This window comes from Leptinotarsa decemlineata, unplaced genomic scaffold (assembly GCF_025532065.1).
Source record: "Leptinotarsa decemlineata unplaced genomic scaffold, Ldec_3_MD MMD2_tig00000251_RagTag_RagTag, whole genome shotgun sequence".
Taxonomy (NCBI): Eukaryota; Metazoa; Arthropoda; class Insecta; order Coleoptera; family Chrysomelidae; genus Leptinotarsa; species Leptinotarsa decemlineata.
The window spans coordinates 2,714,835-2,734,958 of record NW_027412547.1 but is presented as its reverse complement, the minus strand read 5'-3'; the positions used below and the strand labels follow the sequence as shown (position 1 = coordinate 2,734,958).

Sequence of the window (20,124 nt, the reverse complement as noted above, 5' to 3'; positions counted from 1 at the left end):
TTTGACTTTCAGATTCTTGTAAGGTTGTATCAGCGCCGCTACCTGTATCTTCAGCGTCCGCGACGACGTCGAAGGAATCATCAGGAGAACGTCCTGCAGTAGTTTTTTTTTCAAAAATTGCAGCTGTTGAGCAAATATGTAAGTTTTGGGTGGCTGCCTCGCACTTCCAGATTTCAAAGATGCTTTATACATTCTCTCACTTCTTTGAAAAGGATCTCGAATATTTGCTCATTTTTTCATAACGGTTTTTCCTGCAAAACAAAATACTTTTTAGTATACCACCTAGTACAATCATAATTATTTGAATACAACTTTGTGAACAATTTATTTTTATAACAATAAATTATATTGATTGATTGATGTTTGATAAAAGAAATTATTGTTTAAGATATCTGGTGAGTGGTTGTACTTTTACCGATCTTCACTACAGTTATAGGCTAGGCATTTCCACTATTAGCAAAATGCAGATTATCGTTTTATCTACGTCGATATCGGTAGTTATGGCAAAGATAGTGATTCAATTATTATATTTAAGGACAGTTCCTTATGGAAATCACTTGAAAAAAATGATGTAGGAATGTCAGAAGCGAGATGTCTTTCTGGTACAAAAAGTCCCAAAGTATCGTATTTTTTCCTAGCTGATGAAGCATTCGGGTTACACACACATCTCCTCCGGCCATTTGGTGGAAATCAGTTGTCAATTTTCAAATGAATTTTGAATTATCGCCTATCTAGAGGTCGAAGGTATATAGAATGTGCCTTTGGAATTTTGAGTAATAAATGTTGTTAAGGAATGTTTAATTTTACACAATTTCGTTCTTGAAATGGACGGCTACAATACAGATGATACTCTATCCACAACTGGGTTCCAAGATATCAGGAGAACAGATTTTGTACGTGGGGAGAGTTTAGCAAAAAATGTACGAAAAATGGCGATGGACTATTTTATGACACCAATCGGCTCAGTAAAATGGCAGTTTTCTAAGATTTGATTAGCTAAGTAGCAAATATAAAACAAGTAATACCTTAATTTAAATTTTAATATAATAAATATAAAATTATTCTTACCAAAATCGTTTTTTTTCTTTGTCATTCATTTTTTCAAATCCAAGCTTCAACTCTTTAAAAATTTCTAATCAAGCATTTCTCGTTTGTACTCTATCCTTGTATTCTTCTAATGTTTTGTCCCATATAAAAGGTCGCTCCTGTACTAAGTCAATAAGGATTTCAATTTCAGCCATGTCAACAGAACTAAGTAATGTTCAACTTTTACTAAATACAAAACAATAAAACCAAACGTAGAAATAGTCATATGACCACGACGCATGCCGGGTAGATGTGAATAGCGCTATCCAGTTGTATTCTCCACTATCTTACAACGACTGTCGGGCAATCTAGTAGGAGCTGCCGGGTGCCCTCAACAATAGCCCGACAATCGGATGTCGTATACACCATCACGACACAACTCGAACAAATGTGAAGCGTGCCATAATTATATATATCTTTATTTGAAATAGGAATTCCTAATATACATACAAATCTTAAAAATTATGATAAATGTGAAAAAATTGTCAATATCGCGAAATATATGAATACATCAATTATAATAGCTACTAGTAATAAAATACAAATAGATAAAAACAATTTTTATATCAATCTGTTAAAAAAATATTCTTCAAAATAAGTGTAAAACAGTGAAACATATGAATGTGTGTGTATAAAGTTAAAAGTATTTTAAAAGCTAAAAAGAAAGAAAAGAAAGTTAAAAGAACGAAAAAAATTAATAAATATCCAGTGACCTTATATGTTTTTTTAGCTGATATTTGAAACTATCGATAGTGACCGAGCATTTAATGTCTTGAGGGAGTTCGTTGAAATCATTCAGTCCCCTGAAAAATAATGATATCATAGAATTTTTAGTTTTGGTTCTAGCTATATGAAATTCATTATTAGTCCTTGTATCATAACGGTGAATTTGATTATTATAAGTAATAAAAGACTTGAAGTAACTTGGTAATAAATTCTTTGTGATTTTATAAATGAACATCATTGACATATAAAATAGTCTTTGCGTTACACTATACCAATTTAGAGTATTTAGCATAATTTGAATGGGAGTATATCTATTACACATCAAGATTATTCGCATTCCTCGATTTTGTAATTTTTCTAATTTTTGTTTGTTGTTTTTGTCCAAGAGATATAGAAGACTAGAACAGTAATCAAAATGTGGCTGTATAATGCTTCTATATATAGTTATCTTTGAAAATAAAGACACTTGAGATGATATCCTAGAAAAAAAGAAGAGTTTTTTCGAAATTTTTTTGCAAATGTAATCGCTATGAGCGTTCAGTGTTAGTGAGTCATCTATTATGAAACCTAAGTATTTAAACTCGGTTACCCATTCAATCTTGTCATGATCAATGGTAAGTTGTAGAGACTCATAGTCCACATACTTTAATTTATGTTTATTACTGAGAATCATGGCTTTGGTTTTTTTTGTATTTAATTTTAGTTTATTAGTTCCCAGATAGGTTTCATATTTTTTTAATACTTGGTTCATTCGAGTTATTGTTTCGTTAAGATTGTGACCATAACATGCAACCAATGTGTCATCCGCGAATAAATTCAGAAAATCATGACCTTGCACATAATTGAGATCATTCAAATATATTATAAAAAGCAGTGGTCCCAGCACACTGCCTTGAGGTACACCAAAATTATTAATAATTTCGTTTGAATAAGAGTTGCCTATTTTGGTTCTTTGAGATCTATTACTGAGATATTCTTTGAACCAATTCAATACTTTACTCTGAATGCCATAATATTTCAATTTTAGAAGTAAAATTTCTCTGTCGATGGTCTCAAACGCTCTTTTGAAGTCAAGAAATACTGCCACTACATATTTACCATCATCAAGTACCTGCTTCCATTTCGATATTGTTAACTGAAGGGCAGTTTCACATGAATGATGTTCTCTAAAACCAGATTGGTTACCCATAAACAGATCATTCTTACTGAAGTACTGAGTTATTTGTTCGTGCACTATTATTTCTAAGAGTTTCTCTATAGTTGGTAAAGTATTTATGGCCCTATAGTCAGACATTTCTATTGCGTTATTAATTTTAGGAATGGGCATTATAGTACTGAGTTTCAATTGGTTGGGAAAACTACCATTTGCAAGTGAAGTATTTATCAAGTTCAGGAAGACAATTCCACCAGTATAAAACGTTTCTCTCAAAAACCTGACACTAATTACTTCCTCAATACTGCCTTTTTTTTTTGAGAGAAAATATAGTAGATCTCAACTTACTTAGGTTTACACTTTCAAATTCAGGAAAACTAGCTACCACTGGTTTAAGATTTTTCTGAGACCACTTTTCTTCAGAGATGATAGAACTAGAGATCCGCTCAATGCTATCAACATAGAACGAATTAAACTTATTGGCAGCATCTTGCTCAGTTTTTACCCTTGATATAGTGCCATCAGTGCTAAAGTTAATGCACTTGAAGTTCATATGCTGCTTCTCACCTTTTGTTAATTTTTTAATAGTTTTCCACATTTCTTTAGGGTCATTTTTATTTGAATCAATTTTATTTTCAAAGTATTGCAATTTTTTTATTTTCAGTAAATTAACAACCTCATTTCGTTTTGATTTATATTTATTCCACAACTCCTCTTTATTGGCATTGGAAGTTTTTCTGAAATCTTTATACAATTTGTCTCTTTGTTTTGAAAATGATTTTATCTCATCATCGTACCAAGGTACCTGATTTTGTTTGTTTTTGATTTCGATAATGGGTGCTATCTCATTTAAAATTAATCTACACTCCGATTCAATATTATGGTAAATCTCATTCACATCAGTGGAGGTTTTCAACCATTCACATTCAATCAGCCTCAGGTTGATACTATGAAAAACCTCATCATTTAATCTCCGTGTGAAAAAAGGTGTAGATATTGCAAAGTCACTATTTTGTATAATAACGGAAATTATTGAATGATCAGTAATCTTAGGCTCATGGTGAACACAAACTTTTAGACCACTCTGATTTGATATCGCATAATCAATCAATGAAGAACTATTAGAGGTTATTCTTGTCGAATCACAAACAAGTTGTTCGATACCAAAAGTCATCATTATATTTTTAACTTTTTTGCCGTGAGTAGTATTACTAAGATAATCTATATTTACGTCACCAATCAAAAGACACTTTTTATTTCTCATGAAGTAGTCCTCACACCATTCTTCAAATTTGTCCAGGAACACATCATGACTTGAATTTGGAGAATGGTAGAGTCCACCTACTAACCATTTAGTGTTATTCAATTCAATTTTGATAAATTGGCACCAGTAATTGGTATCCAGTATATATTTTCCTTTTAACGAATAACTTATATCCCCTCTTACATATATAAGTACTCCTCCAGTATGTCTGCTGTTAGAATCACATCTAACGATAGAATACCCTGAAATGACAATTTCGCTATCAAGAACACTATCTGTACATCTGGCTTCACTTAATATTACCATTGATGGATAATAACAAAATATTTCTCTAATTATTTGATCTTTGTGGGCTAGAAAACTCTCAGCATTCATGTAAATGATGTCAGCCTTGTATACTATATTAGGACTTTCAGTCAGTTTTTTTGTTTATTTATAGCATCAACAATTGTGGGAATATTATTTATATACCTAATAATTTTATTTTGACCACTATTCTTGTATTCTTCTAATTTTCTTTTAACATTGAGAAAATAGTCCCTTTGTATTTTAGTTTGATCAGCAAATATTTTGACACTTTGTACTTTTAAAAACTTCTTATTTCTTAGGACTACTAACGCTTCTTCCGGGGATGAGAAACACACCTTGATGAGCCTATTCTTGCTTTGATCAAATTTACCTAGTCTATATGTGCTAATATTTGTAGTATCTACAGGAACATCTGCAAGCAGGTCCCTTATAGTGTTTTTGTCGTCAGCAGTTCTATTTGAATGTGAATTTTGTTTAGATTCATTAATATTGAGAACGATTACATTCGAAGCTCTTTTCTGTCTTTCGCAGACTTCAGCCATAATTTGTTCGGTGGAACCTAATGGAAGGATATCAGATTTGTCAGCTGGGACTGGATTATTTTTCAACTGTACCAAGTAATCCTTCACTTCTTTCAACTCCCTCATCATTTCAGGAACTTTCCAAAAACCAGTTTCACAGTTTTCACAGAGAAAAATTAGCTTTCTTTTCTTGAGTGCAAGACACTTAATTTCTGAAGCAGTCAAGCTACCACAGGGTCCACATAACAATGTTCTACAAGAGTCACAGGGAAAGAGTACTTGACTAGTTTCCTCAGTATCACATTTGGCACACTTTTTGGGATCCATTTATAGTATTTATTTTGGCTATAAGCTCCTGTACTATAAGAACACAGGTTTTTCAGATGTCTGTACGTTATCTCCACTTTTTTGTGATCTATCTTTTAATTGTTTTTAGTTCACAATTACTGATTTGTTATTGCCCCTAGATTGTTTTAAACAAATTAAATCAGTTAACACAAACTATTTTAGGTTGAATTATAACTCAGTTTATAGCTAGGCGATTTATCTTCCTTATGGTATGCAACAATTGTTTTAATTGAGAGTATTTAAACAGAGAAAAACTGTTTTATTGTACTGCACATTACACATTTGACACACAATTAGTATTGCATTTAATCCTAACATTCGGCGGCCGACATCGTTTGTCCGACTGCCGGGTAAGTATGAAATGAGCCTTACGTAAAGGCGAGCGAGATCCGACACGATTTTTTTCCAGACGTAGAGGGCTGGCAAAATACCCGACATTTACTATCGGTATCGACACAAAATCGGTTTCCGATAAGTGTGAATAGCTTCATATAAAATGCTCCGCTACTAGAACCTCCGATTAATATTCGTATCCGACAAGTGGGAATCAGCTTTTATTGTGAATCATTTTGCAATGTAATCATTACATCTAGTCCTTCACCATTACATGGGACCCCGCCTGTTAATTTTGAGAAATCAAGTTCTAATTGTATCCTGTCCAAGGCCAACTGCATGTTCAATCATATAGCCTTGCATTTTGTGAACACTCGATGCTCAAACTCAACATTGGGCATCCTGATGAGAACAATGGGACAAATTTATTAAAATAGTTCTTGATAATTGTGCAAAATTTTAAATTATCCCGACCAAATTGGGTGAAAATAGAGTTCAAAGGTTCAGTTACATACGGGTCAAGCTACTAAAAGCGTGGTAAAAAGTAAGAAAACAACTTTATTGAAATCAACATTGATTAAAACATAAAAAAAATGAGAAAAGTACCAAATCAAGTTTTCTTTTTGTATGAATTCTGAATGAATACTTTAATTTTTTTCCATGACTTATTTTCCAGCAATTTAGGATACTTGTCTCTTAGATTATCACATTCGTGTCGTCTAGGAGGTTTTTTCATATTGATGTGATTTTGGAAGAATTGTGTAACAAGTTTTTTTTGTTGATTTGTCCACGGTACTAGCAACCGCTTTTTGAAATTATCCGCATTTTTGTTCACTGTGGAACTTGAATCTCTTATATTTTGTTGAGATGCCTCTATATCTTCATCCAGAATATTCCCTGAATCATTTATGCCCTCAATGATTTCTAAATCGTTTTTCAAATCGTAATTTTCTTCATCTTCCTCTTCCAAAATGTCATCATCCATCTTTAAATCTATGTCATCTAAAGTTTTTCCTTTGTAGTTTCCTGCTTCCCCTCTTTCCATTAACATCAACAACTTGGCTATTTTGGCAGTCTGATAGACATCATCAGGAAGACGATACACCTGCTTATGTGCATCTACTGTATGACCCATTAATGTAGCTAACTGCTCAATATCATTTTGAGTCATATTGAAAACTTGATTCAAAGTAGCCAAATGTTTCCTTAACTTTGATGAGGTTAATGCTTCAGGATTCACTGCCCCACACAATCGTGTGTACTTGTATAGCACTTTGTATCCAATCAAAGGTTTCTCTTTTGATGCAGGATTAGCAAATAAAAATGAATTAGATTCATCGACAAATTCAGATCGTGCTTGTAAAAACAGTTTCATATGATCTTGTACATCCGTACTGAAAAGAACTGGAACTCCCCTACCCCCTTTTCCTCTAGTAACTACCCTTTTAAAAATTTTTAATAATTTCTCTGCTGGGGTTACAGCATCAGCGAATTCTTCATAATTTGAATTATTACTTTCTTCTGTAGACATGTAGGTTGCCAGTTTCATTGTTTGCAGTTCTCCAACTGTCCTTCTGTTCGAAAGAAGTAATCTACAGAATATAGTCTCCATTAAAATTTTGAAAGCTTTGGAGTTTTTAATATTTTGTTTCACATTGTGTGCTGCTTCTTTTCCTTTTTTTATCAGATAGTCTCTAAACAACTTTAAGTCTGCTGCCAATGGAACCAGGGTTATTTTATTGAAAGACGTTTTGTTCAAGTAATTTCCTGCTTTAATCGAAATTTTATGTTTCCATGTAGTTTCTAATAATTTCCTGAATAGTTCAACATGTGCCTCAGCTTCAGAGGCAGTTAAGTTCAAATAGTTGTGTTTCCGTTTTACAATATGCAAAATTGCTATGTCGCAACAGTCCTTTAAGGTCTTACTAATATTCATAGCAAAGGTAGGTGATTCGAACTCTTCTTTCTGCGGATCGTATTTGGCAATAACCTTTACACTCTGGACCACTACATCAAAGTACTGTGGCAGAAGGAGATCAAATAAATTTTTAATGGAAGAATCAAATTTTTGGGATTCCATCAAAACTTTTGCCAATTCCCTCATTTTTCTTGAACAGACGTGAATTCGGTGTAATTCTTTGTGTGTATTTAGATATCTAGAACCGAAGGCACATATAAGGGAATCCTTTTTGGCAGTAAGGGAAACTTTGTCTGCCCACATACGTGGAAATACTTTAGTCGTCAAGTTTAAATTAGTCTGATCGACACAAGGCAACAAATTTTGTCCAGCACTGAGGGATTTTCCTACAAGAGGATTTTTATTGAAGGAACACATCTTTTTATGTTTCCATAAAAGTTTACGAGAATAAAATCCCAGACAGTAGGGACAAGGAATGTAATTTTCTTCAGTGTCCTTGAGCGGGCTCCTATGTACTGGCTTTGAAAATGTTGTTGAGTTCTGAATGAAGTTCCCTTTTTTTTCTCAGGCAAGCAAAAGCACGTTTCCTTTCAATAGAATTAGATGGTAAAGCTAGAATATTCTGTACTTCTGTTTCCCCAACATGATTGCGTTGAATGTGTCGTGCAAAATTTTTTACTTCAGTTTTGCAAAAAAAGCAAAAATCTGGTTGCCGAATAACCTTAAAAGGTTTTGTTCGGGATGTTTTATGTTGTTCACTGAAACCAGCTTCGTTCATCAATTCATCGCGTTCATTTGTTGTACCAGAAATGGCATTTTCATCACCATCAGCAATCTGTAACAAAATGATTGTGCTGAAATTCAAACTGAATGAATTCAAGACTTCAGTTTCATTTTGAGGTGTGAAAACAATATTAATGTTATAAACTTGTGTTAAAAATGTGTTTCCGTCAACCAATTATGATCTCTATATAAACGACAACCTTCAAAAATCGAAACTTGTGTTTCAACATGCAATTCACAGCACGGGATAAATGAAATTCAATAGACACCCACTGTTCCAGGTTAGGGATCATTTCCACATTCAAAATAGTAGAAGTTACCACTGATGCTAACCAAAAGTCTATCATTGTACCGAATTTATACAGCAACAACAGTTTTTGGTAAACATCTTTTCAATGAAAGTTTTTATTATATTTCATATGTGAATGTTATAACCAACCTTGTAATTCAATTTTGAGAGATAATATCTTTGTATATAGAGGTTAGTCTATATACAATGATAATATGGTTAGGTCAGGAGCTTTGAACGAAAATTTTATTTAGTGTTTTAGTATTGAGTAGAAAACGATTAAGCTCTGATGAAAAAAATTAAATAAGAGAAGAGAAACACATTATAATTAATGTCCTTAAAGACTCGCGACATGTGATGTGTGGAAAAAAAATCAAGTTCCACTGTTCATTGTATCCCAGGCCAATCAGCTTGCTGACTGGCATGCGACGGATGTTGGACAGGCTCACCGTCTTCCTTCTATTACGAACTAAATAACACTCTACCAATTGCTAACTGCTGCAGATATATTCGTCTACTGATTTCAAAGTGTGCCAGGCATTTCTTTCATGTTAAACAGCGCGAGTCACCCCCGCCATGAAACCGTGAAAGATTCACATTGCTAGTTGCTACCCACTGGAGATGTCTGAGGTCACAGCCAAGCCCTCCTCCCAGCTGGATGCATTAACAGATGTCAATACGAGCAGACAGTGGTTGTTGCGCTCCGTAGAGGGCAGAAGTTAACACAGTCGTCGGCCGCCTGCGTGTCACCATCGACAGCGAGGCTAGAGCAATGCTTTACGTCATAGCCATCGCCTCATCGAGAGAGAGAGGTGAGTACACACAGATGAATACGCATTACTCAGCCACACGCCGAGGAGTGAACATCTCGCTCTCTTACCGTTGAACGGTTGCTGCTGTGACGTCACACCACTACTAACTTGGTGGACTCACACCGATGGAACATTCATTACTTGGAAGATCTTTGAAGTATGCAGACGTATGTTTGTACATAGACAAGTACATGATGAAACCCTGTACCGTGCATTCACACACACACACACACCAATCAAATGTAATTACGTCATTATGTCACACACACACACACACACAAAATCTCATATGAAAAAAAAATCTGAACGATCCATGCACCAGACACTTCAAGGTCACATCGCTTTAACTTTACTAAACAACAAAAAAAGCAATTAATACGTCACAGTGGTGGGGGGAGGCCCAGAAACGGCTGTAATCTGCTACTGTGTGAAAGCGAGTTGAAATTCTCTCCCTGCAAATATGGTTTCAGAGGAAAAATGAATACTGTGATAGCCGAGGAGAAAATTGTGAAGTGGATAAAAGAAAATAAGAGAAGAAGGAGACACAGTCTTTATAAGGGAAAGAACAGTCACCTGTGGGACGGTCTCTCAATCGGTAAATAGAGACTGTCCGCAAGGTTCTAGCCTGGGACCGACCTTATGGTTGATAGTCATGTAAGAGTGGTTCGGACGAATGAGAAGCATGAAAGTAGGACAAGGCATTGACATGCATAGGGTGCACGTGCAGGTCTACGCGGATGACCAGCTGGTCATCTTCGGGGGTGACTCCGTTGAGAGCATCGGAGCAAAGCGCTTGTCTAAATCATGAAAATAAAAAGATAGTTATTTTTGACTATACATTTTACTCACTCGAAATTTATAATTCTCACTCCGGCGTCTATTGGTTTCATTTTTACCAAAGTTGGAATCTGATAGATGAATTGGATCTTCAGCACTATCACGTGAACACGACGAATTATTTTCTGAATTCATCTTCAGAGTTAATGATGATATTGGTGAATCCTCTGCATTACTGGAACAAGCAGGAGAATCTAGAAAAAAACAGAAAATAAAAATCTATTTTAATCGTAGAGAAGATTCTCTTCTTGTTCTCCTTTAGATATGTTGATATTGAAATCCATATCAGAATCACATAAAGCCAAACAAATGAAATGGAATACACATTTAACAATATAATTAAAATAACAACTTATGAGGAGTATCCCAGAAATAAGTGAAAAAAATATTTAAATTTATTTTCATTTCATTTCATGAAAAATAAATGTTATTGTAAAAATGTTCATAATCCAAAATAAGATTGAAAAAGATTGAAAGTGTTCAATTTTACCAAGAGAGAAGAATAAAAAACAATAATTAGATACATTTGGGTTGAAAAAAACCAGTGAAGATCAGTAGAAACAATTTCAGTTCAATTCTTTTTGCAATAAAAAGGCCTTGCGATAAAGGCGGCCACTTATAAGTATAACAATTGCTATATGATTAGGTATTTGGTGGATGAACTGAAGACTTATTTGAGTTATTACTCAATTTCATTTAGCGATTTTGCAGCAATTTACCTACTGCACTCATAATGTGAAATACTGTAATATGAAAAATACGCAAATTTTAAGCAAACATAATCCTTATTACTATTATGCAACTTTCATTTCTTACCTTCAGAAATAATATTACTTTTCTCTGGTACTATTATAGGTTTAGTTTCTGTATTGAGGCATATTTGGAGTATTCTCCTGGACGCTGCGCTGGAATCTGGAATTCATAATGCTTCCAAAGTTTCCATACGGAACAACACATCACACACACCGATTAGTCACGAAACAAACAATTAACCAACTTCACATAAATTTCCAACAATCCCCTAAAATACATGAACTTCACAATGTTACCAGAGCTAAGGTGTTGCAATCATCTATTTCATATTGCAGAAATATACATGTGAAGTATACACGGGTTGACAAGAGCCCATTTTATATTATGCGTCATGACATACCCTTCATTCGGAACGAACTTGGGGTTTTTGTTGATAAAATATAAATCCCCAGATTCTAAATTATAGGATCTTCGTCCATATACGGACTGCGTCCGTATATGGACGCAGAATCATATGCAATGTATGAAGGCAGAAACAATATATATATTATTCTAGACGCGTTTCGCGTAACGTCATCGGTACTACACATCGGTAATCCTTATATACAACCCTAGTTGTTACCTGACTTGACTGTGGTAAATGAGAAAACAGCTAGAATTTGAAAAACACAATGTCAGTTCTTGGTAAATTTTCAATATAAATAATTATTGGCATTATGAAAAAAACTTTCACATTGGTAAGTGTGTAACGTTTTGTTGGACGTTCAATAGGAAATTTGAATGTTTGCCCATATTAATTTACAGACTTCAGCAGGTTCCATTTATGTCCTTCATTTTCTGCATGAAGTATGTTGTAGAAAGTCTCCTTCAGTTTAAAACTGCTTTTACATTCGGAGATTCTAATTTTAAAATATTTCAAAGTCCTTCCTATATAAACATTTGGACATGGTCCCCAAGTTAGTTTGTAGACACCTCATTTATCATCTTCTATTATGTCTATTATATCCAGAACTGTAAATAGTACTTCTTTCATACAGAGATTTCTTATGTATCGGATATAAAAAATCATTCCTAAATCTGGTTTCATACTTATGTGTTTTATGATGCTTTTCAAAGTAGCTTGCTTGATTTATTAAAAATTGTAATGACTCAAAAATGTATATCACTGCTAGTGTTAATAATCTGTTCATTTTAAATAATAGCTATTATTATAGTGTATTTGCCAAAAGTTTATCCATGCAATTAGTTTATAAAGGGCTGTTTGGGTAATAAATATAAAATTAAAATAAATAAAATAATGAAATAGTACGACATTATTTGGATAATCAACTATGGGTTTTTGACTATCACTAATTACCAGTCATTTCAGAATCAAACTTTTTTCAATGAGGTGGATTCTTTCTAGAATTAGTTTTTTCATGATCTTTCAAATGACGCCTACAAATGAAAAATTTGACATAACTTCCCCTCAGTATGAGTCTTTTCATGAGTTCTCAAATTACCATTGTAATGGAAGGATCTCGAGCAGATTTCACAACGAAATTTTTCACCATTATAAATTTATTTTATGGGTTTCCACAACGCCTCTCTGAGTGAAAGATTTTGAACGGATTTCACATTTGAAAGGCCTCTCACCCATATGGAGTCTTTCATGAACTTTCAATGTATCTTTCTCAGCAAAACATTTCAAGCATATTTCACACCGAAATGATCGTTCTTCATCATGAATAAAGACTTTCAACATACCACTTCCAGAAAATGATTTCAAACATATCTCACACTGACATGAGGTTTCTCCGCTGCGAGTTCTTTTATGCTATTCAAAACTTCTCTTCTTAATAAAAGATTTTGAACATATTTTACACTTAAAGGGTTTTTCTCCCGTATGGATTTTTTCGTGACCTTTCAATGCATTTTTGAGGCCAAAAGATTTGGAACATATTTTATAATGGTACGGCTTTTCACCTGTATGAGTTTTTTCATGACTTTTCAAGAGTAACTTTTCCGAGCAAAAGATTTTGAACATATTTTACAATTGAATGGTCTCATACCAGAATGGATTTTTTGATGATCTTTCAATTTACTTTAACGAATAAAAGATTTTGAACAGATATCACATTCAAAGGGGTTTTGTCGTATGGATTGTTTCGTGATTTTTCAATGCATATTTGAAAACAAAAGATTTGGAACATATTTTACAATGATGAGGCTTTTCTCCTGTATGAGTTCGTACATGACTTTTCAAGTAAATTTTCCGAGCAAAAGATTTTGAACATACTTTACAATTGAATTTACTTTTATTGATAAAACTTCTTGGACATATTTCACAGGCAAAATTTTTTTTGATGTTACTATTCGGAATTGAAATATTTGAGTAGATTTGGTCGTATGATTCAACAGAAAACGTTTTTGGGGATGGATCAAACGACGATATTTTGTTGGCAATTTTTTTCTCGAACAAATTTTCCTCTTGTATTTCAAGATGCCACGGTGATCCAGTTTCTTTGAAAAAGAGGTATAGGAAATAGACTCTGATTATTAGCAACTGTGGAGAAATAGGTTATGAAAATAAAAACGACAGAAAACTATATTTTAGGCAACCCACAGTACAATTTCTTCCCAAGGTCAAGTAGTGATTGTATGAAGATTATGCATAGAAATTACTTTCAGAGACAAACTGGAAGAAAACGCTTTCTTAAACCAACTTCTTTCATATAAGCATTGAATTATATGAAAGAAAAAGTACTTTCGAAACAGTAGTTGTTTCTCGAAACTAATCTTTCTTTCGTGTAATTCAAAGTTAATATAAAAGTAGTTGTTAAGGGGGCTTTTTCTTCCAGTTTGTGTCTGAGAGTAACTTTTTTACATGATCATACATCTTTGTGCAGACTTATTTTGAAATTACATAATTGCTTGCTCGCATATTGATTTCAATTCAAGAGCCACAGAACTGAACTGTTAACTGATCATACAACTATCTGACTATACCCTTTTCAACACTAACGTGATTATGGAGATTTACAGTAGAGATATCTATTAGCATAAATTTCCTACCGATAAACACTTGTATCAAAAGTATTATCGATTTTTTTATCATCACGCCAAGAAAATTGAAGTTGATTATAAATGTTCCTTTCCAACTGAAATTTTGCGCTCGAAATTCTTGTTGATAAAAATCCTATGTCAAAAGGAAAAATGTTTTATCGGTAATAATAATAATAATTTCTTTATTTTCACAAATTAGTTTGCACATCAACAGTGTGATAATGCAAATAAAAAAGAGAAAAACGTCAATAAATTCAAGTAGAGAAATGATATAAGAAAAATATATACATGTGAAATGACTAAATATCTCTGGATGTGTATAGGACCATCACATCCACGACACAAACAATTAATTCAAATAATATAAGGTTTTATGAGAGAGAGAGAGAGAGAGAGAGAGGGTATTGGCAGGTCAAGATCTTCAGATGATGTGGTGCTGCAGGTTTTTCCGGGTTTTCCTGCAGCTGAAAAAGCAAATGCACCACTGGAATGAAAGAAGTCGCCCCGGAGCGCCAATTAGTTTTTGTTGTTGTTTTATAATTAATTTCATGATTTGTATTAATTTCAGGTATAAATATAAAATATATTGAAGTTACTAATTCTACGTGTGTATAAATAAAAAAAGGTGTATATTAAATAAACCGTACCCATCACATGGAAATAAAGTTAAGGCTGAAATTCCTCAACAGTGTAGCAGTTTTGTGACAATAAGAGTTGCTTAACTTTTCTCTTGAAAATATGTACATTTCCTGAAACTTATATCGTCGGGAAGTTTGTTATACAGTTTGCATCCCTGATATTCAAAACTTTTTTGGTAGAGAGCAGTTCAATGTTGACTGGGTAGAAGTGGCCATTTTGTGTCAAATGGGTATGTGATGGTTTGTTTGTAGCCAATTTGTTTTTATTGCGGTATACATATGTGAATGCCTTAACTATGTATATTCCAGCAACTGTTAATAATTTCAACTTCTTAAATGCTCCCCAACAGGAATCCCTAAATCCCAACTTAGCAATGATCCTTACTGCATACTTCTGTATCATGAACAATCGATCCACAGAGGAGCTTGTACCCCAGTTCAGTATGCCATACCTGAGGTGAGAATTAAAATTTGCATAATAAAGCGTTAAGTAGAATCTCTTGACTGCAGTGAGTGGAGAGATACCTGAGAGAATAACAATAATTTCTGAGCTTTTTACACAAATTATCTACTTGTGGCTTCCATTGCAAGTTGTTATCAAAGGTAACTCCTAACAATTTAGTTGTTGTTGTGGGATCCAATTGTAATTCGGTATTCTATAGACTCACCTCATGGTGTTGTCATCGTACCATGAATTGTAACCTACTAGTTTTTGTTTTATTTATTATCAAGTTGTTTTTTTCTCACCAAGTGATAACTCTACTGAACGTGCTTTCAGCTATATTTATAACAGTGTTTAGGTCATCTTCAATAACCAGTATATTCGTGTCATCAGCGTAACATATACAGTGAGTGGCAGAATTTCCATTTAGATACACTAATAGATCATTGGCAAATACTAAATACAGAAAAGGTCCCAAAATAGATCCCTGAGGCACACCATAAGCAATGTGTTTTTCAAAACTTATATTCTCCCTAATTTTCACTATTTGTCTCCTATTTTTAAGATAGGAGGTCAATAAATTGAGTGGCATTCCTCTAACCCGATATCTCGAGAGTTTTTCCAGCAAGAGGCTGTGATTAACGCAATCAAACGCACGTGAGAAATCAATGAACAATCCTAGCACATATTTTTTTGTCCAAGGCCGTTATTATGCGACTATGAAAGTCGCAAAGAACTGTATCAGTGCCTTTGTTAGTCGTGAACCCATGTTGTGATGGTGATAATAATTTCATTGCAGTAAAATAACCATTCAACTGCACTTTTATATTCATTTCATATAGTTTAGAAATGCTAGAAAGAATACTAATTGCTCTGTAGTTATTCAAATAATTTCTATACACGACACACTGGCTAATTTCAGATTACTTGGAAAAATACCTTTTTCCGTTGATAGATTTATTAGAAAGGTGAGTACCTGTTTGATAATTGGTCTGTTCCGCATGAATTTGTGTTTTTTAGTCTATTCATTAACTGTATCAATTCCCTCTCAGTGATGGGAGACATAAAAAAAAAGTGGAGGAATTGAGTGGTATCTTATTCTCAAGAAATCCAGTATCTATTGAGAAATTTTCCGATAGTGGCTTCGTAAATTGAGTACACAATATAAAAACTACAAGATAGGTTCCCCATTCTGTTTGACTCTATTTTTCAGATTAGTTTCGTTTTCCAATTTCATTTTTACAATTTTCAGGGTTTTATCAACTAGAACATATTAGGCAGTAACTTCTTGGGGTAAAACTTTTCAGTTTGCCCTTTATTACACTTCACCTGTGGTATCCCCCAAGTATCAGTGTCCGGTCCCATTTTGTTTCTTATCTATGTGAATGACCTATCTAATATCGATATACAAAGAAAGTTTACAATGTTTGCAGACGATACAACTTTACTATAGCATGGAAATAATACAGACTCTCTGAGAAATATAATTAAAACTGATTTAGATAAAGTCAAATCTTAGTGTGATTCCAATTCTTTATGTTTCAATGTGAATAAAACTAACATTATTTCGTTTAAATTTGTTTCGGGAAACCTAAGCCTCCAGAAGCATGTCATCGAAAATGAGACGTGCACCAAACTCTTGGGATTATGGATTGATAATACCGTGAAGTTTGATGAACACGTAAAACATCTCAACAAAAAACTTGCATCTGGCTGCTACGCTATCAGGGTCATCACCACTAAGTTGGGAATAGTAGCAGGAAAAACATCTTACTTTTCATTAGTCGAGTCTCATCTGAGGTATGGTATCGCTTTCTGGGGTTTAAGTAGCAAGCAGTTGATGCAATCAGTGTTTGTTGTACAAAAAAGGGGGATAAGATATATATGTAGAGCCAAGTGTTTTACCACTGTAGACTACTCTTCATCATAAAGAATATAATACTAACAATCTACTGCATCTTCATTCTAGAAACAGTATGTCTGATTCGAATGAGAAAAAATTCATTTCCTTGAAGACAGATTTTGAGTACCTGAACCCTTGAGGTCGAACCGACTGATTTATTTATCTTATCTATACATGTAAATCAATTCTTAAGTGCTTTGTAGAATCCTATGTCCTGTCTACATGTAGCGTTAGAATCTATATTGTTCCATTGTTACTGTGAACTGACTGTTTCTTTTTATTTATTCAAGCTATGTTAATGAGAATTTTTTTCTTTGACAATGAAGTATATTTTTGATTGATTGATTGATTTGAACAGCAAACACAAAGTTATTTTGGTTGGTTTCCAGGTTTTGCCGTGGTTTTCTTTGGTTACAATCTCCAAACGTTTCAACTCCAACTACGGCAGTCATCTTCAATTGCATGGTCAAAGTACTCTTCTTGACATGTCAACTGATGTGTCGGTACTCTCCTTGACGTGTCAACCGACAGGTCAGTAACCAAAGAACCAGTAACCAAAGACCACAGCAAAACCCAGAAACCAACCAAAACATTGAAACCAGTTGTGAAAGCCTACATTTCTATATAAGGGAACACAAACCCTCATTTCTTCATTATTGATAACAAAAAATGTTCAATAATAATGAAACATTTTTATAAAAAAAAGAACACAACCAACAGATATACCCCTCCTGAGAAAAGCAGTTGCAGTTTCAAACTTTCACATCGAATTTGTATATCATTTTTGGTGTGATATGTACAGGTGAAATATTTACTAACAATTGTTTTATTCAAATCGAGATTCAATTGCATAACGTTTAAATTCAAAAATATCAATTTTGGTTGTGTACAAACTCATGAATATAAAAAATGATTTACAGTATTCTAACACTGGGTTTATAAACTATAGATTCAGGTTGAAATTGAGATAGTTGTCAGTCAGCACTTGTTAATGCTGACTAACTCATTTATATATTTTTAGTTGGAGTTTCGAAACTACAATGGATTAATCCACACAAAACCAAATTGAATATAGTATATAGATTTTCAATAAAAGAAGCAAGTGAACATGTACTTTTGTATTGATATGTAGTAGGTTTTTATTGGCATTTAAACAAAAATAGCTATAAATGCAAGTAGCCCATTCTAACAGCCTACTTCTGAAGAATAAAAACTCTTTTGGCAGATGAAACCTATACACCTATTCAAAATACATATTGTAAATATGACTAGACAGTTACATAATATAGTAATGGTGCAGTAATTTCACATAAACCTAATGCATAACAGTTTTTTTTTTAAATTCATAAGTGAACCCCATTTTCAACTTTTAGTGCTAACATGAATCTAAAGTTTATAAATCCAGTGTATAAGTATATTCATGCACCAGACTCAAGAGCGGATTCATAGATTGGTCTCAAGTTGTCTGTTACAAGTCTTAAGAATTAACAATTTTCATCAAGTACTTCACTAATAACGACTTATAATTCATGTACATGAATACTTCCACTAAAAATCAATAATCAACTGCTTACAATTTCTTGCAATCTACAACTTATACATCAAGTCTAGATGCATTAATCCATCCCAAGTCATAAGTAATTGATTTCAATGCAAGAGTTCATGTACGAGTCATAAGCTTTAAATCATAACAAATGTTAACCAAAGTAAAATATGCAACTTTTTACTCGAAACTGGTGCATGAATCAACCTTTAATTCTCTAACTGATATCAAATATTACCTGAGGTGGTGGCAGTAGAAGACAGTGCAACATCCTTGGTTACGTCTTCATTTCCAATGTTGATCAACTCATTTTGCTCGTGACAGCTACAATCAGGGTAAAACTCTTTGGAGTTTTCTAAAATAATAAAATGTTTGCCACACACTTCACAATGTCCCCCTGGCTCTAGTATTTTATCTTCAGTTTTTATAAATTCATAATGTATATCAATGGAATCTTCACTTTTGATTAGTTCCTCCTTAGGTATTTTCACTTCAGTCACATTATATTTCTCCTCTGTCTCCTGTTTGTAGCCCTCAGATTCATTTTTATAAACCATGTAGTCCTGTTCAGTAGCATCATTTTCATTATCATGAATTTCATTTCGGCTGAACATTTCAAGGTTCGGCTCCAGTTTTACTGTAGTCTTTTCAAAAACCATTTCCTCTGGATTGAAGAGATCCGGCTCCTTTTTAATTGTTGTTTCACATTCCATAGCCATTATCGAGTTTACAGAATTATTATTAATATTCAAAATTTAATTGTAATAAAATATTTTGCTTAATTGAATTGAATGTTTGATAATCACGTAGAATTATTATTGAAAAAATTGGTACACAAATCGGGATACCACCAGATAGAGAAAAGGTAACAAATATGGCGACTGAAAACAGTGTTGCTCTGATACAATTTCAAATGGTACTATTACCAAATTCAAAATTGTACAAATCGGGGGTAGTCTCTAACGCAGTTACACACAAAAAAAACAACATATAAATCTGTGATTGAAAAAAACATTTTTGACGAATTTTTTTTTTGTAATTTTATTTGACATAAATTTGATACCCTATAGAAATACTTTATATAGCAGCACAACGTTCGCTAGGTCAGCTAATAAACTCATATTTTAATGAATTCTGTTGTTTAAGTTAATTTAATTTACATTAATAGTCTTTTGGTTCATTAAGATAATGCATTTCACATTTTCATTCTATCTCATTATCAATAAGAGAAGAAGCGGAAAATCCTCAGAATCATGAAAAGCATAGATCTGAAAAGACGTGACAGCTCTTATAATCTCTTTCTTCAATTTTCTATCTTTAGTGTCCATAAATACCTGGAATGATCATAGAAATTATTATAGAATATCTATGGGAATGATCAGTGTTCTGGATTTTTTAATCGATCAAACTTGAAATTGTAC

General features: G+C 33.3%; 1 protein-coding gene across 6 annotated transcripts in view; it reads right to left on the bottom strand.

The window, feature by feature from the left end:
• LOC111504537 (uncharacterized) overlaps nucleotides 1–19,902 on the bottom strand; it is a 41,150-nt gene extending 21,248 nt beyond the window's left edge. For 2 of the 6 annotated variants that reach the window (XR_012465072.1, XR_012465071.1), the window contains exon 1: nucleotides 18,942–19,882. Coding sequence is in view for 3 of the 6 variants with exons in the window: in XM_074173512.1 (XP_074029613.1) it covers nucleotides 8,167–8,493; nucleotides 10,392–10,573; nucleotides 11,196–11,291; nucleotides 18,942–19,422 (1,086 nt within the window). In the remaining 3 variants the exon portion in view is untranslated. Of the gene's footprint in view, nucleotides 1–6,280; nucleotides 8,494–10,391; nucleotides 10,574–11,195; nucleotides 11,292–18,941 lie in introns of those variants that run through there. The other 4 variants (XM_074173512.1, XR_012465070.1, XM_074173510.1 and 1 more) reach the window with 4 other exon arrangements.
• Nucleotides 19,903–20,124: the final 222 nt, after the last annotated feature.